This window comes from Pan troglodytes, chromosome 15 (assembly GCF_028858775.2).
Source record: "Pan troglodytes isolate AG18354 chromosome 15, NHGRI_mPanTro3-v2.0_pri, whole genome shotgun sequence".
Lineage (NCBI taxonomy): Eukaryota > Metazoa > Chordata > Mammalia > Primates > Hominidae > Pan > Pan troglodytes.
The window spans coordinates 94,390,792-94,418,382 of NC_072413.2; the positions used below are offsets into that span (position 1 = coordinate 94,390,792).

Sequence of the window (27,591 nt, forward strand, 5' to 3'; positions counted from 1 at the left end):
TGTGAGCACTGTAGTTGGATCAGAACCTAGGTCTTCTGACTCCGCCAGCTGTCCCCATACAGTACGTGTTAATAAAAACCATCACATTAATTTTGTGTTTATATGAAAACTGATTTTAAAAGAGGGAAAGAATAACAAACATGTTAGTTGGTATACTAGAATTAGTAGAATCTCTGGCCTGGGTGTGGTGGCTCACACCTGTAATCCCAGCACTTTGGGAGGTTGAGGTGGGTGGGTCACCTGAGATCAGGAGTTTGAGACCAGCCTGGCCAACATGGTGAAACCATCTCTACTAAAAATGCAAAAATTAACTGGGTGTGGTGGCACACACCTGTAATCCCAACTACTGGGGAGGCTGAGGCAGGAGAATTGCTTGAACCCGGGAGGCGGAGGTTGCAATGAGCCAAGACTGCCCCCTGCGCTCCAGCCTGGGCGACAAGAGTGAGACTCAATGTCAAAAAAAAAAAAAAAAAAAAAAATAGAATCTCATTTTTTAACCTACCAATATATATAAAATTATCTAGAAGCTATCCCTCCTGTAACTGTGGCAAGCTCATTTCATGAAAGAAACAGGTAAGTTAAATATTTCATTGTACCATGACTGGTTGAATAACTTTCAAAGTGTTTACCTGCTTAACTGCATATCAACAAGGAATGCAGAGATAAACTAAAAATTTGAAAATGAATCGTGAATTTTAGAATAGTTGAATAGTAAGTCATTTGAAAGAATGCTGAAGTATATTTTCTAAGTTTTGCACTAATTTTGCATGAATACTTCTACATTTAAACTGACATTACTTTCTTGTTGATTAAAGAAAAGCAAAAAATTGCCGGGCCTGGGGGCTCACACCTGTAATCTCAACACTTTGGGAGGCCGAGGCGGGTGTATCACAAGGTCAGGAGTTCAAAACCAGCCTGGCCAAAATGGTGAAACCCCCATTCTCTACTCAAAATAGAAAAACTAGCCGGGTGTGGTGGCACACGCCTGTAATCCCAGCTACTCGGGAGGCTGAGGCAGGAGAATGGCTTGAACCCAGGAGGCAGAGGTTGCAGTAAGCCGAGGTCGTGCCACTGCACTCCAGCCTAAAGGATAGAGCAAGACTCCATCTCAAAAAAATAATAAATTTGGTATGAGCAAACTGTTCCCAAATTGAGTTGGCAAAACTTCAAAGCGTTAGTTTATCAAAACAAGTTTTAATGAGAGTTGCATGTATAGAAAAGAAAATGGGGTGGAGACAGAAAAACGAAATATAAAGGCTCCCATCTGTACAAGTGTGCCTTAGCCTTGCAGGAAAAAAAAGCAATAATTTCACCTTTGGAGACCACTTCAGAAAATGCTTCACATATGTCTTATTTAATCCTAACAGCCTTGTTAGGCTGGTGGTATCACTCCTATTTTACAGACGATTTAACAGCATAGGTAAAGTTAAAAGATTGGTCCCAGCCTCCCACAAATCACTGGAGAGCTGAAACTCAAAGCCAAGTCTCATGAGTGCCTGAAAGCCCAGAGCCTCCAAGCTGTCTGAAGATCTTGGGCCACCTCCGTTTTTTGAAACAACCAGTATTTTTTAAAAAGAAGAAGGCCAGGTGGGGTGCCTCACACCTGTAAATCACAGCACTTTGAGAGGCCGAGGCGGGTGGATCACTTGAGGCCAGAAGTTCAAGACCAGCGTGACCAACATGCTGAAAACCTGTCTCTACTAAAAATACAAAAATTAGCCGGGCATGGTGGTAGGCGCCTGTAGTCCCAGCTACTTCGAAGGCTGAGGCAGGAGAATCGCTTGAACCCGGGAGGCGAGGTTGCAGTGAGCTGAGATTATGCCATTGCACTCCAGTCTGGGTGACAGAGCGAGACTCCATCTCAAAAAAATTAATTAAAAATAAAAAGAACAAGAAGGCTGGCGTGGTGGCTCATGCCTGTAATACCAGCACTTTGGGAGGACGAGGCAGGAGAGTTTCTTGAGCTCCGGAGTTAGAGACTAGCCTGGGCAACAAACATAGTGAGACCCTGTCTCTATTAAAAATAATAAAAAGAACGAGAAGAAACCACGCACACACAATTGCTGCAAGTGTTAAATATTTGCATTTAAGGAGTTAATTAATGCTTAAGGCATGAAAACAGTTCAATATGATCAGGCTATTCCAAGGGAACTGCGTATTCTTAGTCCACCACAACCTTTATGGTCCAGTGATCACCGAGGTGAATGTTATCTTTTAATTTGTGGATTTATCTCAGCAACTGCATGTATAATCTCTTGTGGAACGGTCAAGTCTAAATTTCTTCCCTTGGTGAATGTGAGCGAATCCCGGGCACCTACGGGCTCTGGTCGCCCCCAGCCGACACCCGGGGTCTTCCCGGAACGCGCGTCTGGAAACAACCCCCAAGGGAGCTGAGCCGGTGGACCAAGCCGCACCTGCCGCAAGGCGGGACCACACTAGCGTCGCTCGGGTGTTCGGGAGCCCGAAACTCCATGGCAACAGCTTTTCTTCGCAGCTGAGGCTTACGTCCCGTCGCCCCGGCCAGACCACCCCATGGGAACGTGCTGAGTAACTCCCACGTGTCGGGGAGAGGCCTAGGCTGTGGGCCATTCCCTCTTCTTCAGAATTCTCATTATTTTTAGTCATTGGGTCAAGCGGACACAGGGATGTGTTTCCAGACTTTCCGAACAATGGAGATTAAAAAGGCACAGCAATCACATGGCCCCCCGGGACAGACGCCCAGGGAGCCTCGGAAAGAAACCATGCACTGCCCAAGGGCTCCCAGTGGGCAGCAAGCCAGGGTGAGACCCGGGCTGCACGCGCGGCGCCGCGCAAAGCACTCGCGGGGACATCCGCCTGGCGCCCAGCAGCCGACAGCGCGCGCAGTTGTGAGCCCGGCGCGCCCCGCCCAGCCCACTGCACTACACACCCCGCCCTGCCCGGCATGCCCCGCCCAGCCCCCCGGCACGACTCGCCCCGCCCCGCCCGGCACTCCCCGCCCAGCGCCCGGCACTCCCTGCTTCGCCCACGACACGCCCCTCCCCGCCCGGCAAACTGTGCCCGGCGCCAAGGCCCCGCCCCCAGAGAGAACCTGCCCCGCCTCCCTGGCCCGGGCCCCGCCTCCTTGGCAAGCGGAGTGGCGCTTTCACCTTAGCAACCAGCGCGGCTCCCACCATGGCTGAAGAAGAGGAAACTGCTGCTCCCACGGAGAAGGTTATCCGGACCCAGAGGGTGTTTATAAACCTGTTGGATTCCTACAGCAGCGGAAACATCGGGAAGGTGAGAGGCGGCGGCGGCCCAGAGCCTCACGCCAGCTCTCAGCTCCCAGCCCTCGGCCCCCGGTCCGCAAACCCAGCGAGGGTCTGCGCCCCAGGGCGCTGTCGGTGCCTTTCCTCAGGGAGGGTCCCGCGTCCTGGGCACCACCAATGCCCCCTGGACCCCAGTCCGCACCCAGGCTGGACAAGGGATTCTACATGGAAGCTCAGGTGTCTGGAAATCACTGGTCCATCCCCTGTTCCTCCTTTTAATGAGGGGAAACTGAGGCTAAGAGGCAGGGACTTGCCCAAGATCACATAGAGAGTTGAGGCCAGAACCTGGACAGAGACTCCAGGTCTCTTGCCTCCTCCTAGGTTCTCTTTCTACCCTTCCATCGATTTTGAAGCGGGCAGCTAAACGAGAAAATAAATCAATTTTTTTTTTTTTTTTTTTTTGAGACGGAGTCTTGCTCTGTCGCCCAGGCTGGAGTGCAGTGGCGCGATCTCGGCTCACTGCAAGCTCCGCCTCCCGGGTTTACGCCATTCTGCCTCAGCCTCCGAGTAGCTGGGACTACAGGCGCCCGACACCGCGCCCGGCTAATTTTTTGTATTTTTAGCAGAGACGGGGCTTCACTGTGTTAGCCAGGATGGTCTCGATCGATCTCCTGACCTCGTGACCCACCCGTCTCGGCCTCCCAAAGTGCAGGGATTACAGGCATGAGTAAATCAAATTTTTATATTGCCCATGAAGCGTTTTTCATTCATCCATCCCTTCAATATATGGTTTTTGAGCATCTATTATGGACCAGACACTGTTTGGGTCCCCGAGTTCCATTAAGTTTCCTCACCTTTCTGTGTCTTTATCCCTGGAAAATGAAGATATTCAGAAAAAGGGCTCTGGGGCCCTTCATGCTAATATGATCAGTTGTCAAAAGAAAGCCATGATTTTATCATTCCCTGTGGGTAGGACCCGTCCATCTGAATTCTGTCCTCTAGAGCTCCAGAGAAATCTAATCTCACCCTGGACAGACTTCTCTGAGGCTAATGACTGCACTTTCGAACAGGACAAATCTGCTTAAAATAGGATGAGGCTGCAGTATGTACAATCTGTATTAGTTTTCTAGGGCTGTGGTAACCAATTGCCACAAACTGGATGACCTTATAAAACAGAAATTATTCTCTCGCAGTTCTTGAGGGCAGAAGTCCAAGGTCAAGGTGTCAGCAGGGTTGGTTTCTACTGGAAGCTCCAGGGGAAGAACTGTTGCTTGCCCCTCTCCTAGCTTCTGGTAGTTGCCAATAATTCTTGGCACCCCTTGGCAGTAGACTCCAATCTCTGCCACCTTCTTCACATGGTGTTCTCTCCCCTGTGTCTCTGTGTCGAAACTTCCCTCTTCTCATAAGGACACCAGTTGTTGGATTAGGACTCACCCTATCCAATATGGCTTCATTTTAACTTGATTACATCTGCAAAGACCCTATTTCCAAATAAGGCCACATTCACAGGTTCTAAGAGGACAGGAATTTGGTGGGGGTAGAAGCTATTTAACCCAGTGTACCATCTAAAATGCATCCATCAAAAAACAGAGATTTAGGGTGGGGCGTGGTGTAATACTAGCACTTTGGGAGGCCGAGGTGGGTGGATCACCTGAGGTCAGGAGTTCGAGACCAGCCTGGCCAACATAGTGAAACCCTGTCTCTACTAAAAGTACAAAAATTAACCGGGCGTGGTGGCAGGCGCCTATAATCTCAGCTGCTCTGGAGGCTGAGGCAGGAAAATCACTTGAACCCAGGGGGCGGAGGTTGCAGTGAGCCGAGATTGCACCACTTCGCTCCAGCCTGGGCAACAGAGTGAAACTCCATCTCAAAAAAAAAAAAATGGTGACATTTAATCTAACATACACAGGATGAGGCTCAAGCCAGAGAAAATAGTTCTCAGAGGGCACAGCAAAAGCACAGGTTCCAAAGTAGGAATAGGGTTGGCGGTTTTTGTATGCACAGTGCTAGGGGGCAGTGCACCAGGGCTTCCTGGGCCCACCTCATTAGGTGCAGCAAGTACCATGCCCAGGGCCCATGAGACTTTTAGGGGCCCACAAAAAGTGTGCTAATTTCTTTTAAAATCAGAAGGAAACAAATGAAATCTTAGAGTCAATGAATGTGTTTTTCTTTATAGCATGCAATTGAGAAATATAATGTTTAAATTTTTTTTTAATGGAGGAAGGGGCCCAGGGAGCCCAGAATGTGGCCCTACTCAGCTCCTAAGCCGGGATGCACTCATGGTCTGTGCTCCATAGAAATTTATTACATAGATTAGTGGAGCAGAGGCCAGCACAGAGGGCCAGGTCATGGATGGCCTTGGCCAGGAGTTTGGTTTATCCTCTAAATTCAGTGGGAAGCCTTGAACAACGCAGGGGTTAGGGGTTTTGTTTTTCAAAAAGATACAGATACAGGCTGAGCACAGTGGCTCATGCCTGTAATCCCAGCAATTTGGGAGGCCAAGGCAAGCGGATCACTTGAGGTCAGGAGTTCGAGACCAGCCTGGCCAACATGGCAAAATCCCATCTCTACTAAAAATACAAAAATTAGCCAGCTGTGGTGGCTTGCACCTGTAATCCCAGCTACTCCAGAGGCCGAGGCAGGAGAATCATTTGAACCTGGGAGACAGAGTTTGCAGTGAGCCGAGATCACACCACTGCACTCCAGCCTGGGCAACAGAGTAAAAATCTGCCAAAAAAAAGAGATACAGATACAGAGAAGACAGTTGAAACTCTGCACATAACTCTTATTTATTTATGTATGTTTAGAGACATGGGTCTCATTAACGTCGACCAGGCTGGACTCGAGCTCCTGGGCTCAAGTGATCTTCCCACCTCAGTGTCCTGAGTAGCTGGGACTGCAGGCTGTGTATAACTTTTGTCTCCCCAGAACTAAACTACTAATAACCTATTGTTAACAGGAACCCTTACCAATAACATAAACAGTCAACACATATTTTGTACACATCAAATATACTGCGTTCTTACAATAAAGTAAGCTAGAGGAAAGAAAATGTTTCTAAGAAAATCATAAAGAAGACAAATATATTTACTATTCATTAAACAGAAGTGGGTTGTCCTAAAGGTCTTCATCCTCTTTGTGTTCATGTTGCATAGGCTGAGGCAGAGGATGAAGAGGAGGGGCTGGTCTCAGGGCTGGCAGAGGTGGAAGAAAATAAGTGGATAAGTGGACCTACAAAGTTCAAACCTGTGTTGTTCAAGGGTCACCTGTATAAAAAAGGGAGGTGATATGAACATGATTGAGATTAGGAATGAAGGAGAATCTAGGCATGGTGGCACACGCCTACCTTCCCAGCTGCTCAGGAGGCAGAATGGGGAGGATCATTTGAGCCCAGTTTGAGGCTGCAGTGAGCTGTGATCGCATCACTGCATTCCAGCCTGGGAGGTATACACAGGGCAGAGTAAAACCTTGTCTCTAGAAAAAAAAAAAAAAAGAATGAGGGAAGGGAGTTTGTCTCCTTCCTTAAATTAATCCCCTTTTGATTTTGAATTTTTTTTTTTTTTTTTTGAGACGGAGTCTTGCTCTGTCGCCAGGCTGGAGTACAGTAGCATGATCTTGGCTCACTGCAACTTCCGCCTCCTGGGTTCAGGCGATTCTCCTGCCTCAGCCTCCCGAGTAGCTGGGATTACAGGCATGTGCCACCATGCCCAGCTAATTTTTGTATTTTTAGTAGAGACGGAGTTTCACCATGTTGGCCAGGATGGTCTCGATCTCCTGACCTCGTGATCTGCCTGCCTTGGCCTCCCAAAGATCTTGATTATATTTTATAACAATATTTTTGTAATGAAACTTCTTTTAGTATACAGAGATCTTTTTCTAGCAATCCTCCTGCCTTGGTCTCCCAAAGTGCTGGGATTATAGGCATGAGCCACCACGCTCTGTCCAGAGATCTTTTTCAAAAACTTTTCAATAACAGAATTTTCTAGTTGGTCCTTAATTAATTAGGGCCTTTCTCAAATTCCAGGTAATTACTGATCATCTGCTTCAAGGAATATGGGAGTGGGAATATGAGGAATATAAGAGAAATGGAAGCTGTGTCTCGTCGTTAGGCTTACAATCCAGTTGGGCAATGCCACCCCAGCCCCATCTCTTTTTGCTGGGCATCAGTTTCCTCAACTGTGAAAGAGGATAATAAAATTGAATATGTATGTTTGAGAGATAAATGAAATGAAAACATACATAATTTACTTGGGAGAAAAATATTCCAATAGGAGGTTGAAGCTGGCAATCTTGCATGCTAACCTGGACTGTTTTCTATCAAAATAAATGAGGTGGGACTTTCTGTTTATTTGGTTTTATTATATCTTTATTCCCAAGGTATGGTAATGCAATGATTATTTATATATGCTTAATAGATAAATTAAAATCAAATGATTGTTGACATATATAAGTAAGTATTGACATATAAACGAATGAAACTCTTAATCACCACAGAAGCCACTTCTAAGGATAGCTTTTGGAAAGCAAGAAGAGAAACTTCGCCAACTTCTTTCTATTTCATTATTCAATACTGTAGCCACTGGCCATATGTAGCCATTGAACATTTAAATGTGGTTAGTCCACACCAGCCTGGGCAACAAGAGCAATACCCCATTTCTACAAAAATAAATATAAAAATAAAAAATTAGCCAGGCGTGGTGGCACACACCTATAGTCCCAGCTACTCAGGAGGCTGAGGCAGGAGGATTGGTTGAGGCCAGGAGTTTGAGGTTGCAGTGAGCTATGCTCACACCACTGCACTCCAGCCTGAGCAACAGAATGAGACTCTGTCTCAAAAAAAGAAATGTGGCTAGTCCAAATGGAGATGTACTTTCAGTGTAAAATGCAGATTGAATTTCAAATAAAAATAAAATATCTCAATAATTTTTATATTGATTACATATTAAGTTGATAATATTTTGGATATATTGCATTAAATACCACAGCATTTAATTTTTTTTTTTTTAGGCAGAGTCTTGCTCTGTTGCCAAGGCTGGAGTGCAATGGCACAATCTTGGCTCACTGCAACTTCCACCTCCCAGGTTCAAGCAATTCTCCTGTCTCAGCCTCCCGAGTAGCGGGGACTACAGGTGTGCACCACCATGCCCAGCTAATTTTTGTATTTTTAGTAGAGACGAGGTTTCACCATGTTGGCCAGGCTGGTGTCGAGCTCCTGACCTCAAGTGATCCACCTGCCTCAGCCTCCCAAAGTGCTGGGATTACAGGCATGAGCCACTGTGCCCAACCTCACAGCATTTAAATTAATTTTACCCTTTGTTTTCACTCTTTAAAATGTTGCTACTAGAAAATTTAAAACTACATAAGTGCCTGTAATCCCAGCTACTCAGGAGGCTGAGGCAGGAGGACCCCAGGAGTTTGAAACCAGCCTAGGCAACATAGCAAGACCACATCTTTAAAAATAAAATAAAATAACCTATGTGGCTCCTATTACATTTCTATATTTCTGTTGGACAACACAAACATCATCACTGTGACCCAGCTCTGCCTGCTGCTAGAGGAGTGCAGTATCCGGAAACAAGTTAATTAAGCTCTCTGACCCTGAGTTCCTCATCTGTAAAATGGGGAATTATAACAGTACCCACTCCTCCAGGAATGCAATCAACTTAAATGAGATGACAGTGTGCAAAGCATTTGCTTTGCCTTGGTGGCGCCCAGCAAGCACTCGGGAAAGGTAAGTTTCTAGAATCATCATTCACTGGCCCCCTGACTCTAATTTTCTCTTACCATTTGGGAAATTTCTGTTTCCTTGCAGTTTCTATCTAACTGTGTAGTTGGGGCTTCGCTTGAAGAAATTACAGAGGAAGAGGGAGAGGAAGATGAAAATAAGTCAGCTATGCTGGAAGCTTCCTCAACCAAAGTGAAGGAAGGCACATTCCAGATTGTGGGCACGCTGTCCAAGCCTGACAGCCCGCGGCCTGACTTTGCAGTGGAGACGTACTCTGTAAGTCCCGGAGGCTCTGGCCAGGAGTAGACAGAGGGAAGAGTCACCTTCCGCTCCAACGCCTTGACAACTTGTTTTACTGTTTGCCTCCCCTCCCCTCTCTTCCACAGACATGGCCAGGTTGAGGGAATGGCTTTCTCCTGTAATGGAGATTTACCTCACAGACCCCACTTTTAATTTTGGGCCAAAGCAAAGAGTTTAAATTAGATAATGTTGGAAAGGATGGATCTAAGTTGGACTTTCAGACTCATACAATTCTCCTCTTCAGCATATTCTGCCTTGCATTATCCAAGACGAGTCTGTGCCATGATGGGTGCCGTCTGTGAAGGAGAAATAGGCCAGGCACGGTGGCTTACGCCTGTAATCCCAGCACTTTGGGAGGCTGAGGAGGGAGGATCGCTTAAGGCCAGGGGTTCGAGACCAGCCTGGGCAACATAGCAAGATCCTGTCTCTATTTTATATTTATGAAAATAATTTTTTAAGAGAAACATCCTTTGGTAATGCACCACTCAGGAATAATATACCATTGCTGTCTCCAGAAACAATGCTGTCTCCACGTGACAAATTCAACACAGTCCTAGTCCTGAGACATTTAAATGCCTGAGAAGAAGTGGCCCTCTTCTTCTCCTGGGCCAACTCCTCCCTTACCCTGCCTGCTACTCTCTGGAGCCTACCATACAGCTTTCCACATGCTGTACCCTGGAGCGGCCTTCTCTCTTTTTTTTTTTATTCATCCTTCAAGACTTGTGTCTCTTCCTCCAGGAAGCCGTTCATGATTCCTACTTCTCCCTCACTCCCAGTTTGGATTCTGAGCTCTTTTCTGAGCTCCCATATCATCCTTTGCCTGCCTAGATCATAATGCTTTTCACACTCGTTGTTATCACCTGTCTATCGTGGGGGTCCATGGACACTGACTGTCAGCTCCTTGAGGGTGGAGACCGTGACTTGTTTATCCCTGTGTTTATCCATGTATCTGTGGCACCTAACACAGCCACTGCCACAAAGTGGCCTCAATAAACACTTGTGGAATGGACAAATGCATCCCCTCCAGACATCTTTGGGACCTTCCCATTCACCTCCTTCCCCTGTCTTCTGGGTATTCTTTCCCATTCACCTCCCTTCTCTCTCTTCTTGCCACTGGCTTCTTCCTCTATACCTACACATATGCTCAAATCATTCCTACTGTAAAAAACACTTAACTTGGCCTCCCTGCTGGCCCAGCCTCTTTCTCTGCCCCGGCCCCTGCCACCACTGAACTTCAGGAGACCAGCCGCATTTGCAGGCCTCACCCCTTCACCCCCGCCATTCACTGGTCTATCCAATGCTGGCTGGCCCTGCCCACAACACTTCACAGGAGGTGCCCTGGCCGATGTCACCAGCAGTCCCCTGACTCCCGAGGGGCTTAGCTCACCTGGCTTCACAGCAGCAGCCTGGCTTCCGGAGAGAAACTCGCCTTCCCTTCTTGTGCCTCGGCTCTGCACTGACTAAGCGCCCAAGTCCTCCTTCCCAGCTTCTTTCTCTGGCTCCTTTTCCTCTTTTACCCTTTAAATGCGGTTTTCCCCAGAGCTCACTCCCTTCCTACAACAGATGACCTTCCTAAATCTTATCCAACCCTATAGCTTCAGCTCCCCATATAGCCAGTGCTTTTCTTGCCTGTCTGCAGCCTCCAAATCCGGCTGCCTCCTAGACCAGTCCCCGGTTGTCCTGCAGGCATTGCTGAATCAACATATCCAAAATCATATTTATTAGACCCCCTACAAAAACAATCTTTTTTTTTTTTTTTTTGAGATGGAGTCTCACTCTGTTGCCCAGACTGAAGTGCAGTGGCGCGATCTCGGCTTACTGCAACCTTCGCCTCCTGGGTTCAAGTGATTCTCCTGCCTCAGGCTCCCGAGTAGCTGGGACTACAAGCACGTGCCACCACACCCGGCTAATTTTTTGTATCTTTAGTAGAGACATGGTTTCACTAAGTTGTCCAGGCTGGTCTTGAACTTCTGGTCTTAGATGATCTGCCCACCTTGGCCTCCCAAAGTGCTGGGATTATAGGCCTGAGCCACCACGCCCGGCCCAAAACCACTCTTTGTATGACTTTGTACTACTGATTTTTATTAAAGACCTTGCTATCTCTATCAGTTGGGGCTGTGTTGGACCGCATGTAATAGAAAACAGAGGTGACCCAAACTGGCTTAATAAATAAGGAAATTCATCAGCTTATGTAGCTAGTGGCCCAGAAGTGGAACCGGCTTCAGAGCTGATCCACAGGCTCCAGCTCCTCTTCCTGCCCCTTCCTGGGCTCTGCCCTCCTTGAGGGATGACTTTATCTTCAGGCTGGCAGTAAGGCTGCAACAGTCCAGGGCCTTAGTTCATACACAGCGATGCTCTGGCAAAGCAAACTTCCAGAAGGTCTCGGAGAAAGGATGATGGACATTGCCAGCAGTCCCTGGCAAGCATCTCTTTGAGTCTCACTGTCGTGAATGGAGTCATTGTCCCTTTCCTGAGCCAGTCACTTACGCTTAGATCAATTAGGCCCATCCTTTAAGCCAGAAGAGGGAGTTAATTTCCCGCAGGCTGAGGAGTATCTGAAGCAAAATTGGGGTTCTGTTGGAGAAAAGGAAGAGGAAATGTAAGTTTGTAGACAACCAATAGTGTCTTTTATCCCGTTCATTATGCACTCGCCTTCCATCAAAGCTGAAAACCTCAGAGAGCTGTGGGCTCTTCCCTTGCCCTTGACTCCTGAATCCTATTGGTCATGGGGTCCTCAGCACACCTCTCTGTCAGGTGTCCAGTCAGCCCCTCCTTTCCATTCTCATAGCCATGTGCCTTAGTCCTGATCTCCAGCATCTCTCACTACTCACCTGAATTTGATTCTGCGAATGTTTCCTGTGCACCCTAATGATCCACAGATGAACGTGGAGCTCATGGCTTGGCAGGGACTCTGTGACAGTAGATGTGGGGACAGAGGCATGTACAGAGCATCACCCAAGGCTCTCTGAAAGGGGCACCTAAGGAGTTCTCAGTCTTATCTAGAGAGACAGGCAAATGAAGCTTCAAATCCCTCCTGCCAAACAGATCGGGGCCTCCTATGATCTTGAGATCCTGGAGCCTCCATTAGCACAAAGTCCTGCAGATGGCCCTCCCTTGGAAGGTTGGGATCTACTGGAGATGGTGGGGCTGAGGCTGGTCTTCCGTGGTTGAGTGGAGCTTGCAAGACAAGTAAGGGAGGAAGGAAACACCATGCAAGGGGGAATGCCTGGGAAAGTATATGGTGCGCTGTGGCAGAGAAAGAGCATGGGTTATGGGGAGCCACAGGGAAGACACAAAGGTGGCAGAAAAGGTGGGGGAGAGTGCTCGCTTCAGCGGCACATATGCTGAAATTGGAATGATACAGAGAAGACTGGCAAAAAATGAATAAAAGGTGAGGGAGAGGTGAGAATGGAAACTGTTAGCCTGGTTCAGGTTATGAAAGGTGCCTCTACCTGGCTCAACAAGCCACCTGCTATTCCCTGAGCATTTTGGGCTCTGCCGGGTGAGCCTGTATTCATCCTTCCAGCCCAACTCAAATATTTTCTCCTATGAGACAAAATCATGTCTTTCTCTTAGTCCATTGAACCTCAAATGTACCTCTATGACAGCCCTTTCCACATTTGGGGCTTCTGTGTCTGGCTGTACAGGTTGCACACTGTACAAGAGTGCCTGGCTAAGGGCATGAGTAGGGGCTGAAGAGCAGCCTGTTACGTTGGCTGTCCTGGGCCCCAGAGTTTAGCCCTTCTTATAATTTTTTCACCAAGCAGGTTACCTTTTTTCTCATTTGTACAATGGCTTCATATGTGCTTGGTTGGGCCCTTGTCTACATTAGACCATAATTATTTGGTATAATATAAATCTTCTCAAGAAAGTGCATACACAGATGCACAAACACACACACAAACACACACACACACAATTCTTCTTAGTATCAGCAGCTATATATTATTCATTTTTGCCTCTATTACTACAGTCAAAAGCAGGGCCCACAAATGTTTGTTGGGTGAACAAATGAATGCACAAAAATGGTCAGTCCACATCGGGTCAGGACAACCATTCTCCTGAAAATGCGGCTGTTTCATCTTAAATAGAGCCAACCATAATTTGACACGTGTGCGTGTTTTTCTGTGGGCACCACTCCCACCTGCTTTTACAAGCTGGAAACATAGATGCTGTATCTTCTTTCTCTTGGGCCACATCTAGAATACACATCTTTGAGTCCTCGTATTCTCCCAGTGTTTTCTTCTTTCATGTGTCATTTCTGGATCTTGATCCATCCTAGGTGTACTGAGAAGGTAGTTTCCTTTCCCATTGTCATGCTACTGGTAAAGTAAAAATCAATGTTTGGATCAAAATTGTCAGTGGCTTCCCTCTTGCACATTCAGCCAAGAGAAGGAAGTGAATGGCTGGTGGTATGGGTCGAGTTGTTTCTCCCCCACCCCCAAGAGATATATTGAAATCCTAACCCCCAGTATTTCTGAAAATGGCCATATTTGGAGATAGGGTGTTTGCAGAGGAAATCCAATTAAATGGAAGTCATCAGCCAGGCGCAGTAGCTCACGCCTGTAATCCCAGTACTTTGGGAGGCCAAGCGGGCGGATCACCTGAGGTCAGGAGTTCAAGACCAACCTGGCCAACATTGTGAAACCCAGTCTGTACTAAAAATACAAAAATAGTGGGTGCCTGTAATCCCAGCTACTCGGGAGGCTGAGGCAGGGAGAATTGCTTGAATCTGGGAGGTGGAGGTTGCAGTGAGCTGAGATTGTGCCACTGCACTCCAGCCTGGGCGACAGAGCGAGACTCTGTCTTAAATAAATAAATAAATAAATAAATAAATAAATAAATAAATGGAGGTCATTAAAGTGGGCTTATCATCCAATATGACCAGTGAGCTTATAAAAAGGGGAAATTTAGACACAGACGGCACACAGGTAGAACACCATGTGAATATCAAGGTGGAGATCAGGGTGATGCATATACAAGACGAGGAACAGATTGCCAGCAAACAAGCAGAAGCTAGAGGAGAGGCACAGAACAGACTCTCCCTCTCAGCCCTTAGAAGGAACCAACCCTACAACACCTTGATCCTGGGTTTTTAGCTTCCAGAACAGTGAGACTTTGGTTGTTCAAGCCATGCAGTTTGTGGCAGTTTGTTACAACAGCCCTAGAAAACTAATGCAGATTCATCCAAAAGAATCTAGGGAACAGGGCTGGAGAAACTAGCAACCTAGTGCATACTGTTGAATTTAACAAGGACGTATTAACCTTGCCAAGGCAGAACTGTCATTTCCTAAGGAAAGGCATCAACTTCCCTTTGTTTTTCAATAAAGGAAGAGACCCAGCTTGGTCTAAAAGGTTCTACTTTAATACAGTTGGTCAAGGAACTGCGGAAAATAGCTGATGTTCAGGACAATGGGAATAACAACTAATGCAAATCTTAGTTTGGAAATGCGGGGTCCTTTTATGGTTCTCTTAATGCACTCAACATATTGTACTATTGGGAAGTGTACTGGTATTCATGCAGCAAGGATTGAGTGGTTAAAACACAATGATCAACAGCTGGCACCGAGACGCACGCCTGTAATCCCAACCTTTTGGGAGGCCAAGGTGGGCAGATCACCAGAGGTCAAGAGTTTGAGACCAGCCTGGCCAACATGGTGAAACCCCATCTCTACAAAAAAGAAAAAAAAAGCCAGGCATGGTGGCATGTGCCTGTAGTCCCAGCTACTTGGGAGGCTGAGGTATGAGAACCACTTGGACCTGGGAGGGGGAGGTTGCAGTGAGCTGAGATCACGCCACTGCACTCCAGCCTGGGCAACAGAGTGAAACTGTGTCTCAAATTTTAAAAAGTAAAAAAAGCACCAAAAATGATCAGCAAAGCAGCAAAGTTACTTCTATTTAATGTATAAACTTTACATTTTTAATCATTAAAAGTTTCTGTATTTTAAAAATATTCCCGGCTGTCAACTGTAATAAGGTACCTTACATCTAGAAAGAGAACAGATTAAATCCATCTTGAGAATTCTATGACAATCCACATTCATCATTCATCAGCACTTCTGAGTGATTCGTGGTATATAATTGCTCAAATAATCTTGCATAGAGTTTGAATTAGTTTTAAATGCCTCACTCATTTTCTTTCAGTGTGTTCTAATTCTTCCCTTCTGAATTGGAGTTTAAACAGCATGCAGAAATAGAACCTAAGATTATTATGCAATTTTTAAATCATCTGTTCCAAGCTGTTTTCATAAACTTCTTTGTTACTTGAAAACTACACACAGAAGAGAGTCGCAATTTCATTTTAAATAGAAATCCTCCTGCAAGTGTTTCCTGTGGGACTCCTCAGTGTAGCATATCTATTTTGAAAATTATCATTTCATTGAAATATTAAGGTTACCTTGTTAGCGTCTTGCTGCAAATGGCTGTCAATTTTCTTTTTCAGGCCATCTCTCGAGAAGACCTTCTCATGCGCCTGCTGGAGTGTGATGTTATTATTTATAACATCACTGAGAGCTCACAGCAAACGGAGGAAGCCATCTGGGCAGTCTCTGGTCAGTGAGGTGTACTCTTTTATCTCCAGGGATGCTATTGTAGTGCTGCCTACTTCACCTAATAGTCATCTAGGAACACTAGACAAAGTAGGGCTATAGAAAAACTGGTCTGAGACTTACCTAAAGTATGAAATCCATGATAATAATATGGATAGATACTTCTGAAGAATAGAATATTTTTAATTATCAAAAAAATGAAGGCCGGCACACTGACTCATGCCTGTAATCCTAATACTTTGGGAGGCCGAGGTGGGAGGATTATTGAGCCTAGGAGTTCAAGACCAGCCTGGACAACGTGACAAGACCTCGTCTCTACAAAAATAATAAAATAAAATAAATATATATTTTTAAAATGAAACATTACCAGGCTGAAGTGACCTGATCATAGCTCACTACAGCCTCGAACTCCTGGGCTCAAGAGATCCTCCTGCATCAGCCTCCTGAGTAGCTGGCACTACAGGCTTGTGCCACCATACCCCAGCTAATTTTTTTTTTTTTGGCAGAGATGGGGACTTGCTATGTTTTCCAGGCTGGTCTCAAACCCCTGGCCTCAAGCCGTCCTCCAGCCTCAGCCTCCCAAAGCACTGGAGTTACAGGCGTGAGCCACAATGCCTTACCAAAACATTTAACTTTTAAAATGCAACCTGACTCATTCCATAGGCGCTGCTTAAGGAGGTGGGGTTGAATGTACAGGGCAGATACAAAGACAGATAAGAAAAGGTACCCCAAGGCACAAGTCATCACACAAGAGACAAGGCACCCAAGAGAAACTTTAACTCAACAAAGGGGGGTGCGCTCACAAGAAAGTTATGTATAAGAGCCACGTGACTTTAAGAGGGGAGGAATTATTTCTAACTCTAAATATTTGATTCAATTCAACAAATGTTCCCTGATGCCAAAGGTCAAGGAAGGCTTGTAGAGAATGCTTGTATTTTGAAAGTGCTTTGAAAAATGTAATGAATTCTAAGGACCTCAAGTCTAAGAGAATGAAGTGGTGTTTAGCAAGGTGGTGCTTTTGTGATTCACCTCCTCCAAAGCAACCTCATTTTTTTTTTTGAGACAAGATCTGGCTATGTCATCTTGCTTTGAAAAGTGTAATGAACTGTAATGTAAGGACCTCAAGTCTAAGAGAATGAAGTGGTGTTTAGTAAGATGGTGCCTTTGTGTTTCATGTCGCCTCAAAGCAACCTCATTTTTTTTTTTTTGAGGCAAGATCTTGCTCTGTCACCCAGGCTGGAGTGCAGTGGCACTGTCTCGGCTCACTGCAGTCTTCACCTCCCGGGTTCAAGTGATTCTCCTGCCTCAGCCTCCCAGTGCTGTGATTACAGGAGTGAGCCACTGCGCCCGGCCAAGCAACCTCACTTAATACATCCAAATGCCTCCATAGGTGCCTCTTGATTGTGAATTTCAGACATTAACCACTGACTTCCTGCTGTCACAGATGGGCATTGGCCTTTCTTAGGACCACCCTCTCCCCCTCAAGGAAATGTAACCTTTTCTCAAGCTTTGACACTGCATTTCCTTTCATGAGCTTTAAAATGTAGAGTGTTTTACTGCTTCCTTCTAACAAAGAGGTTCGAATAATCAAGAAAATTTTACTTTTCTATTTACAGGAAAACTTTTAGCTGAATTACTTCATTTTTGAGATATAGAGTGTTTGTGTCTGCAAGAAAATATAGTCAGAGATCCTTCAATCTGTCACCAGAGTCACCTGGGGGGGTATGGGGTTGGTGGGGCATGAGGTTGGTAAGGGATGGGGACTTTGTCATTTTACCTACTGCACATTCTTAGATTTTGTTTTTCTCGCAATGGATATGTATTCCTTTCTTTTTTTTTTTAAAGATAGGGTCTTGCTCTGTCACCCAGGCTGGAGTGCAGTAGTATATCATAGCTTACTACAGCCTCAAACTCCTGGCCTCAAGCAATCCTCCTGCCTCAGCCTCCTGAGTAGCTAGAATTACAGGTGTGCATCCAGCTATTTTTAAAAATTTTTTTGTAGAGACAAAGTCTAGCTATGTTGCCCAGGGTGGTCTCCAGCTTCTGGCCTCAAGTGATCTTCGGCCTCCAACAGGGCTGGGATTACAGACATGAACCACCACACCCAGCTATATATTATTTTTAATAATGTTTTATTAAATTATTTTTAAATGTCTTAGAATTCTCCTACCTTGCCTTTCGCAGATACTATGGAAGGAAGGCAAGATGACAGAAGAGAAAGGAATACATTATTAGAAAGGAGAGAAAATATCTGCATATAGATGAAGGGTGTGTTCAAAGGGGAACAAGCAGATCATTCTAGACCTGTTATAAATATCATAAATAAAAAAGGATAACCCAGTTAGAGGACCTCAAAGTGTGCCAGGTATTCACAAAATAGGCCAAACTAAAGCTCGGCAGGGCAGAAAGGTTAAAAGAGCAAAATTAAATTGAAGAGACAATTTTTGTTATTAGACTAAAAATAGAAACAAAAGTAACACAAAGTTTGGAATAATAAGTGATCATAGTGTTCTTAGACTTAATTCAATAACGCTTTCTCGTTTTAGGGTAGAAATCGATACATTTAGATCCAGGATATCAGCATTTCATTTTGTTGCTTTTGTTTAGGGAATCACCTCATGATACTAAAATCATACCATGGCAGCTGCATTACTTAGCCCCTCTGACAGTTTAATTAGACCTCACTTTGCAGCTCTGATATGTTTCTTTCTTTTTTTTTTTTTTTTTTTTTTTGAGACAGAGTCTCGCTGTGTTGCCCAGGCTGGAGTGCAGTGGCGCAATCTCGGCTCACTGCAAGCTCCGCCTCCCGGGTACACGCCATTCTCCTGCCTCAGCCTCCCAAGTAGCTGGGACTACAGATGCCCACCACCATGCCCAGCTAATTTTTTGTATTTTTAGTAGAGACAGGGTTTCACTGTGTTAGCCAGGATGGTCTTGATCTCCTGACCTCGTGATCTGCCCGCCTCGGCCTCCCAAAGTGCTGGGATTAGGCTTGAGCCACCACGCCCGGCCGATATGTTTCTTGAAAATTATACATCATGAAGAATATGTTAATGGAATCCCTTAGCCAAATACATTCAAGGAGATTCAATGCTTAAATGTGTAGAGAGCCTTTTTGCAAAGCAGCAAACCCTTTGGAAATAAAATGCTCACCCTTCTCTCCACCTCTATCCTAAATATGAATCCCTACAAGTTGTTGATTACCAAACGTTTCTGCCTTATCAGTGCTCTCCACTACAGCCCACAGCCCCAGGGGTGGAGTGGGAAGGGTGGGCACACCCCGAATTACTTCCTTCCACGATGGCTTTCACTGAACAGGGTTGCCTTATGGGAACTCCTAAGAGGCCCTTACTTTCTGATGTGGGGCCTCTGCTGCCCCATCCCCAGCCTGCTCCCTTTTTTGGGCAGCTGGCTAGGTGGCATGGTGGGTACAGCATGGGCCTGGCAGCCAGACAGCCTGGATTGGACTCTCTGCCCCGTCACTTCCCTCTATGATCCTGGGCAAACTGTGCCTCGGTTTCTGCATCTGTAACCCAGAATACCTGTCTCATAGTGGGAGGAATTCAACAAAGCCCATGAGTTGTTCTAATAAGGATCCTATGATCCTTACTGTCACCAGCCCTCCCAAAAGGTAAAAGCACATGGCCAGAGGCCAGAAAACAGAAAGGGGCCACAATTTTGAGCTCAGCTCAGAAGGGATCAGGCAACTGATGAGCATAGTGGAGAGAAAGGGCTGCAGTGGAGAGCACTGATGAGACTGAAATGCTTGGTTGTGAACAACCTGCCGGGATCCGTATTTCGGATACAGGTAGCGAGAAAGCAGGGGGAATTTGAAGAACGGTGATGGGAACAGGTCAAAGAAGCATCAGAGGTAACAGCACCCTGGTGTTAAGTGGCTCCTACTGGTGACTAATAGTACACGTGATTTAGAAACCAAGTTGTGCATGGGTCCAAATAACCACTCTGCTTTTTGGCCCCACAGCACTCAGTGAAGAAGTCAGCCACTTTGAAAAGCGAAAGGTATTTATTTTACTATCGACGGTGATGACTTGGGCGCGCTCCAAAGCCCTGGACCCCGTAAGTAGAGCGTTAGCTTTCCTTTAGGTAACATTTCAGCCATAACACCTTGTAATGTGTGTGTGGAGGGAACTTCCTATGGCGAGTTGTGTATTCTCCCACTCCTGAATCCTATCCCATAATAAGCACCCAGCAGAGTTTACTGACTCTAAGCACATTCAATTCTAAGGGATTTCATTGTTTTATATGCCTCTAAGAAGGAAAAATATGCTGCCTATGAAACTATAGCAAAGCTTGCTTATCACTTATGGTATGTATTTAAAACATATTGAAAGAGCTCTCTTTTAGACTTACTTAGACCCATATTTTTGTCACGTACATTCTTGTGCATACATTAAAAAGAAATATAGGCTGGGTGCGATGGCTCATGCCTGTAACCCGGCACTTTGGGAGGCCGAGGCGGGTGGACCATCTGAGGTCAGGAGTTTGAGACCAGCCTGGCCAACATGGCAAAACCCTGTCTCTACTAAAAATACAAAAATTACCTGGGCATGGTGCCAGGTGCCTGTAATCCCAGCTACTTGGGAGGCTGAGGTAGGAGAATCCCTTGAATCCGGGAGGCGGAGGTTGCAGTGAGCCAAGATCGCACCACTGCACTCCAGCCTGGGCAACAGAGTGAGACTCCATCTCTAAATAAATAAAGGAAGAAAAAGAAAATATAAGTAAAATATAGTGATTATAGTATTCCCTAAACTTCCTAATATTCAGAGTCCATCTCTGAATCACACCACATTCTGTCTTTTTCCACACAACTCAGTATAAAACTCCTGAAGTACGTGGTTATTACGTTGCAAGAAAACATGAGCCACAGTCATTCTTCCAACATTCTCTTGACTAATGTAAAATTGACGTTTGCTGCTCTGTTTCTGTGCCTTTGTGCCTATGCACTACCTTTCCATTTCAGTGCTGAATCATGGTACACTCTTTTAAAAGGCAATTAAATCAACGCGAGTAGTTGACTCAACTTGAAGTGATAACAATAGCAATGGTGTGTTCAAGGTCACTGAGTCACCGGCAATGACATTGCCAGCGTTTCCTGGCTGACCACAATGATACACCATTGATCCCAGATATGTTCTAATTTCAGAAATGCTAAATGTGAAAAAGTGCATGATATGGTCAATGGAATATATTATACATAACAAGGAGATATTTAGGGATTCATCACACTTATTGCATCAAATGCTTTGTATTTGTTTAATTGTCTCTCCCCTGGTGGACTGAGAACCCCCTGAGGGCAGGGACCACAGGTTTCATGCTCTTTCCTTGTAAAGTTTACTCAACTACTTTGGATGCCATCACCTCAAGGAGCAGGTCATGGTCCTTTTATTCCTGTTATAATCCCTTCCCTCAGAGCGTCCAGCTAAGTGTCCACTATAAAACAATTATAAGTCAATGGACTGGCTGACCACTGTGCTAGCATCCGGACTGATTGTCCCAACCAAAGTAAGCAAAATAATGAATAAGTTCAACAACGGACTTCAGGAACAGCTGGGCCCAGAGGATTCAACGATGTCCTCAGTGCTCACTGACTCTCTTTTTTTTATGGTTTCTTTTCTGCTCTGAGTAGACTTCAGTCTCTAGTAAGCCTCCTACACTGAATGGACTGAGAATGGAAAAGAGATGGTTCCCCAAAGAAAACATGGAGCAGTGGCTCCTGCGTTAGCTCCTGTCCTTGTGGCATGCCCTCATCCTGTCACTGTGGTTTTAATTTGCATTTCCCCAATGACAAATGATGGTTTTAAATGATTTATCAAGGTATAATCAGTGTACTAAGCCAGGTGTAGTGGTGCTTGCCTATAATCCCAGCACTTTGGGAAGCCAAGGCAGGAGGATTGCTTGAGCTCAGGAGTTCAAGACCAGCCCGGGTAACAGGGCGAAACCACGTCTCTACAAAAAATGCAAAAATTAACCAGGTGCGGTGGCAAACCTGTAGTTTCAGCTACTCAGGAGGCTGAGGTGGGAGGATTGCTTGAGCTGGGGAGGTCTAGCCTGCAGTGAGCTGAGATCACACCACTGCACTTCAGCCTGGGTGACAAAGTGAGACCCTGCCTCAAATAAATAAATAAATTTACTGTATTGTATACAGTGAAGTTAACCTTTTATAGTCCTGAGTTTCAACAACTGCATGCAGTTGTACAACCACCACAACAATTAGGATACAGAACACTTTCATCACTTTCCAAAATTCTCTACCTCATGCCACACACAAAGTCAATTCCAGTTGGATTACATAACTAAAATTAAAAAGCAAAAACTTTAATTTTTTAAAAGAAAAATTAGGCCCAGCCCAGTGGCTCACGCCTATAATCCCAACACTTTGGAAGGCCAAGGCAGGCGGATCACTTGAGGTCAGGAGTTTGAGAGCAGCCTGGTCAACATGGTGAAACCCCATCTCTACCAAAAAATACAAAAATTAGTTGGGTATGGTGGTGCGTGCCTGTAGTCCCAGTTACTCAGGAGGCTGAGGTGGGAGAATTGCTTGAACCTTGGAGGCAGAGGTTGCAGTGAGCAGAGATCGCACCACTGTACTCCAGCCTGGGTGACAGAGAGAGGCCCTGTCTCAAAAAAAAAAAAAAAAAAAAGGAAAAATTATAGAATTTATGGAGGATTCCTCAAACAAGACCAAATACTGCTAAATATTTTTTAATTGGCAAATCTAGCTGCAATAGGATTAATGAAGTAATAAATAATATTTGTGTTTGAGATTTGCTTCTAAATAATCCAGGAGGATGAGGAAGTCAGTGGGGGGTATAGATATAACAAGACCGATTACGCAAAACAAACAAGTTTGTCCCCAACAAGTCTAATTGAAGGGGGCGTGGCAGAAGATGTGGCATCCGTTCGAAGTCAGAGTGAGCTGAGTAAGACTTTTGCTTGCAAGCAACAGAATCCAGCTTTCTTAATCAGAAAGAAGACGTGTTAGAAAGACATACACAATGTCTTACAAAACCCACGGTCAGAGATGCCACTGGGCGCCAAGGACTGGGAGCCATGGGGAGCTCGGTAAATTCTCCTACTTTCCTCTCTGCTTTTCTCTGCTTCTGTCTCTTTGTCATTGTCACAGGAAGTCTTTTTCGTTTTGTTCTTAGAGACGAAGTCTATAAAACAGAGACCTCCAAAGAAGGGTTTCCTCTGCCAGATTTACCAGGGTTGGCTTTTGAAAGGAGAGTTCTAGTCATGGACTCTAAATCATAATCCCTAGAAGATAGACTTGGGATGGGTAGAAGAAAGGTGAGCTGCAAGGACTCCTGGTACTTTCTTCCTTTCTTTCTTTCTTTCTTTTTTTTTTGAGATGAAGTCTTACTCTGTCGTTCAGGCTGGAGTACAATGGCACAATCTCAGCTCACTGCAACCTCCGCCTCCCAGGTTCAAGCAATTCTCTTGCCTCAGCCTCCCGAGTAGCTGGGATTATAGGAGCCCGCCACCACACCCAGCTAATTTTTGTATTTTTAGTAGAGATGGGTTTTCACCATGTTGGTCAGGCTGGTCTCGAACTCCTGACCTCAGGTGATCCACCCACCTCCGCCTCCCAAAGTGCTGGGGTTATAGACACGAGCCACTGCGCCCGGCCGTGACTCCTGGTACTTTCTTAGCTTTCCCTTGGCCTTGCAGTACTTTTTTTTTTTTTTTTTTTTTTGAGACAGTCTTGCTATGTCACCCAGGTTAAAGTGTGGTGGCATGATCTTGGCTCACTGCAGCCTCCACCTCCCAGGTTCAAGTGATTCTCCTGCCTCAGCCTCCCAAGTAGCTGGGATTACAGGCACGTGCCACCACTCCTGTCTAATTTTTTGTATTTTAAGTAGAGATGGTGTTTCACCGTGTTGGCCAGGCTGGTCTCAAACTCCCAACCTCAGGTGATCTGCGCACTTCAGCCTCCCAAAGTGCTGGGATTACAGGCGTGAGCCACTGCTCCTAGCTACACAGGAAGTTTTAACAGCCAAGGAAACCGGTTCTAAGTAAAGAAAGAGTCACTAACATAATAGGTTGGAAAAAAATCATTGTCAGCTGATGACCTTATAAAAGATAAGCTCTGTCACTATGAAAAATGTCCCAACAGCAGCCCTTCTGAGCACCCCCAGTACACAAATTGTATTATGTAAGTCTGTTTTCCAGTAGAAGTTAACTCCAGGACTCTGGAGTTGGGAGGGAGTTGATTCTGTGTCTTGGGCCAGTGAAAACTGGGATAGGCTGGAACCTATTGTTGATGCTACAGAGCCAAGATCTGTTCAGAGATGTCCTGAGTAGGCCTGAGAGGACAAAGAGTGTCCCCACCAGCCACACTGTGAGAAGGCGAGCACCGCGAAAGTGATTCTGTCTGTTGGGTGTTTCCCACCTGCCCCTCCAGAGCCACTCTCTGCTCTTCTCCACCCTGCTCCAAACTTGTAGTCTAGATCAACAAGCAACCTTGTCCTCTGCTCCCAACTGGGTTTGGCCAGTGGGGCTCACTGGTGAGAGGATAGGGGAATTGAGAAGAATGAGGTCAGATCACTTATTCCCCTAGCTCCCTTCGGCAGAGTTGCTGTGGGTAGGCTGAGTCTCTGAACCCAAGCCACTGCGCCTGCAGGGCAACCCCTGTCCCTGGGCTCTAATCATTGCCTGCCCACTCAACACGTTTGGATTTAGGAGTAGTACAGAGCACCTGTTCCTGTCTCCAGGTGACGTGGTTTCCCTACACCCTGCCCACATCTTCGTAAACAGTCCTGTTATTAAACTCTCTTGAAATTACCCAACGTTGAATATGCTGTTTCTTTCCCACGAGGATCCTGACTAATACATTATGCTTAATTGAAATCAGTTGAGTATGTGAAAAGCCATGACTCCATAATGTAACTCAGAAAAGTGAATATTAGATTGTTGTAAATGCTGCTGGCTTCCTGTCATGATGCCACCCCACTGTCTTCCTTGCCAGCAGAGCCATGACTTGTTAAGTTCAAGTGTCCACACTGCCCATGAAATCTAGAGAAAGGAGATTCTATCCCCATTCCAGGGGAAAATCCTGATTGATCCAAACTAGCCATGATGGTTCTATTCTTCTTGCCGATGATTGGCTAAGGGGTGGGCATGCAATCCAATTTTGGGATGTGGGCTGTAACAAACCTACCCCCAAAATGTAGAGTGGCTTACACATGGAGGAAGTTTGTATCTTGCTCAGGTAAAATGTAAAACAGGTGTTGCTGATGATCAAGTTAGTCTTCTCCCAACTCTGATTCAAGATCCAGGCTCCTTATGTTGGATGGCTCCAACGCCTTCCAGAATTACCTCTGGGGCTGTCGTGCACACTTGCATCAGGCCTGTGGAGGAGAGAGAAACACAAAAGAGTATGCATGGGAAGCTTTATGAACCAGGCTTGGAAGAGATGCTCATCACTTCTGCAAATTTCTTTGGCTAAAACTCAGCCCATAGCTGAGGAGCCCAGAATATGTAGTCTAACTGCATCCAGGAAATCAGTCTGGTTTAGTCTCTGGCACAGAGGAAAGATGGCCAGGAGACTCCCAGGAAGGGCTCATCCCTGATTAGGAGAGACTTCAAGGAAGACACGGGCTTTCTTTCTTTGTGGATGTTGTCATATCTGGATGTGAAGCTTGGACTGCTGCTACTAGTCTTGCTGTGATCCTGAAAAGGAAGGCCACACATAGGAGGCAGAGCTCAGAAGGCATCAGAACAGCAGAGCCAGTTTCCAGTGCAGGGCCTGGGAAAGGTGTGGTAGGCGCTATGTCCGGCCACAAAGGTGGCAAGAAAAAGCCCCTAAAACAGCCCAAGAAACAGGCCAAGAAGACGGATGGAGGTTGAAGAAGATAAGGATTCCTCCCTTTTTTTTTTTTTTTTTTTTTTTTTTTTTTTTTTTTTAGTGTGGCGCAGGCTGGAGTGCAGTGGTGCAACCTGGGCTCAGCTCACTGCAACCTCCACCTCCTGGGCTCAAGTGATTCTCTGGCCTTAGCCTCCTGATTAGCTGGGACTACAGGCACCTGCCGCCATGCCCAGCTAATTTTTAAAATGTTTTTGTAGCGACAGGGTTTTGCCATGTTGCCCAGGCTGGTCTCAAATTTCTGGGCTCAATTAACACACCTGCCTTGGCCTCCCAAAGTACTGGGATTACAGGTGTGAATGACCGAACATGGCTGAAGATGAGGCTTTCAAGCAGAAACAAAAAGAGGAGCAGAAGAAATTTGAGGGGCTAAAAGCAAAGGCCATGGGGAAGGGACCCCTCACCACAGGTGGAATTAAGAAATCTGGCAATTGGCTGGGCATGGTTGCTCACACCTGTAACCCCAGCACATTGGGAGGCTAAGGTGGGAGGATCACTTGAGCCCAGGAGTTCAAGACCAGCCTGAGCAACACAGCAAGACACCATCTCTAAAAAAAAAAATAAATAAATATTTTGAAAAGAAAGAAAAAAGGAAATCTGGCAAGCAGTAAGCTGTTCCTTGTGCCTGAGGCGATGGTGACCCTTGATTCCATGTATATTTGAACATCTGGATTCCCTGCATCACATCTTTTGCCACCTATAGCTGGAATGAAGTGTTGTCTTGGAGTCTACTGTACATTTAAAAATAAACTCTTGGAAAAAAGAAAAACAAAGAAAAAGAACAGCAGAGGCAGGCCAGCCCATGGTGCCTGGAGCCACCCGACTTAGGAACACTACTTATGGGAGATGATTTTCCCAGTGCGTAGGTCTTTTTGAGTTTGGTTTTCTGTTGCTGGTAGCCAAAAGCAACCAAATGGATAAAAACTGCACAAAAATCAGTTTTGTTACAAATGAAGGGTAAATATTATTATTAATTAATTAAATTAATTTAATACATTAATTAATTAAATTAATTTAATACATTAATTAATTAAATTAATTTAATACATTAATTAATTAAATTAATTTGATACATTAATTAATTAAATTAATTTAATACATTAATTAAATAATTAAGGTATCAATTTTAATAATAGGACAATCTTAATATATATTGGGGTTGGTTTTTCCCTTAGAACCTGTTTTTAAAGTCTAGCTATGTACTTGTTTCTGTATGTGTGAGTAAAGAGATATAACCCAGAGGTGACCCTGATTCAACCAAATACTCCAGAACAAGGGCCGACGGGCTCTGATTGTCACACATAATAACCAGGGAGAAACAGAGTCCACCAAGTGATCCACGTGGGCAATCAAACACAATGACCAATTAAGAAGAGAATCCAGGCCGGGCACAGTGGCTCATGCCTGTAATCCTAGCACATTGGGAAGCCGAGGCAGGTGGATCACCTGAGGCCAGGAGTTCAAGACTAGCCTGGCCAACATGGTGAAACCCCGTCTTTACTAAAAATACAAAAAAAATAGCTGGATGTGGTGGTGCATGCCTTTAATCCCAGATACTCAGGAGGCTGAGGCAGGAGAATTGCTTGAAGCCAGGAGGCAGAGGTTGCAGTGAGCCAGGATGGCGCCACTGCACTCCAGCCTGGAGACAGAGTGAGACTCTGTCTCAAAAAAAAAAAAAAAAAAAAAGAGAATCCAACAGAGTGCTAGAGTGTTACAAGAAAACAGATTTGCCCATTGGCCTGATAAAGGGCAGGGGAGATTACTCTGTAGACTATGTTCTTTACCTCCTAGAAAGAGGAAGCCTCTAAATGAGCTTAGTAATTATAACAAGATAGTAGTAAGGCAGGCTGAGTTTCCAGAAATGCTGACAGCCATCCATATATAGTATAACAATGAAAGGATCAC

At 45.4% G+C, this 27,591-nt stretch overlaps 1 protein-coding gene across 1 annotated transcript in view; it reads left to right on the plus strand.

Annotated features, from left to right (window-relative positions):
• The first annotated feature begins 2,981 nt into the window (after positions 1 to 2,981).
• Positions 2,982 to 27,591, plus strand: part of AK7 (adenylate kinase 7) — a 98,002-nt gene continuing 73,392 nt past the window's right edge. The window contains exons 1-4 of the mRNA XM_510154.6: positions 2,982 to 3,258; positions 9,040 to 9,228; positions 15,695 to 15,803; positions 19,783 to 19,877. Of these exons, the coding sequence (XP_510154.5) occupies positions 3,154 to 3,258; positions 9,040 to 9,228; positions 15,695 to 15,803; positions 19,783 to 19,877 (498 nt within the window). The 5' untranslated portion in view covers positions 2,982 to 3,153. The remainder of the gene's footprint in view (positions 3,259 to 9,039; positions 9,229 to 15,694; positions 15,804 to 19,782; positions 19,878 to 27,591) is intronic.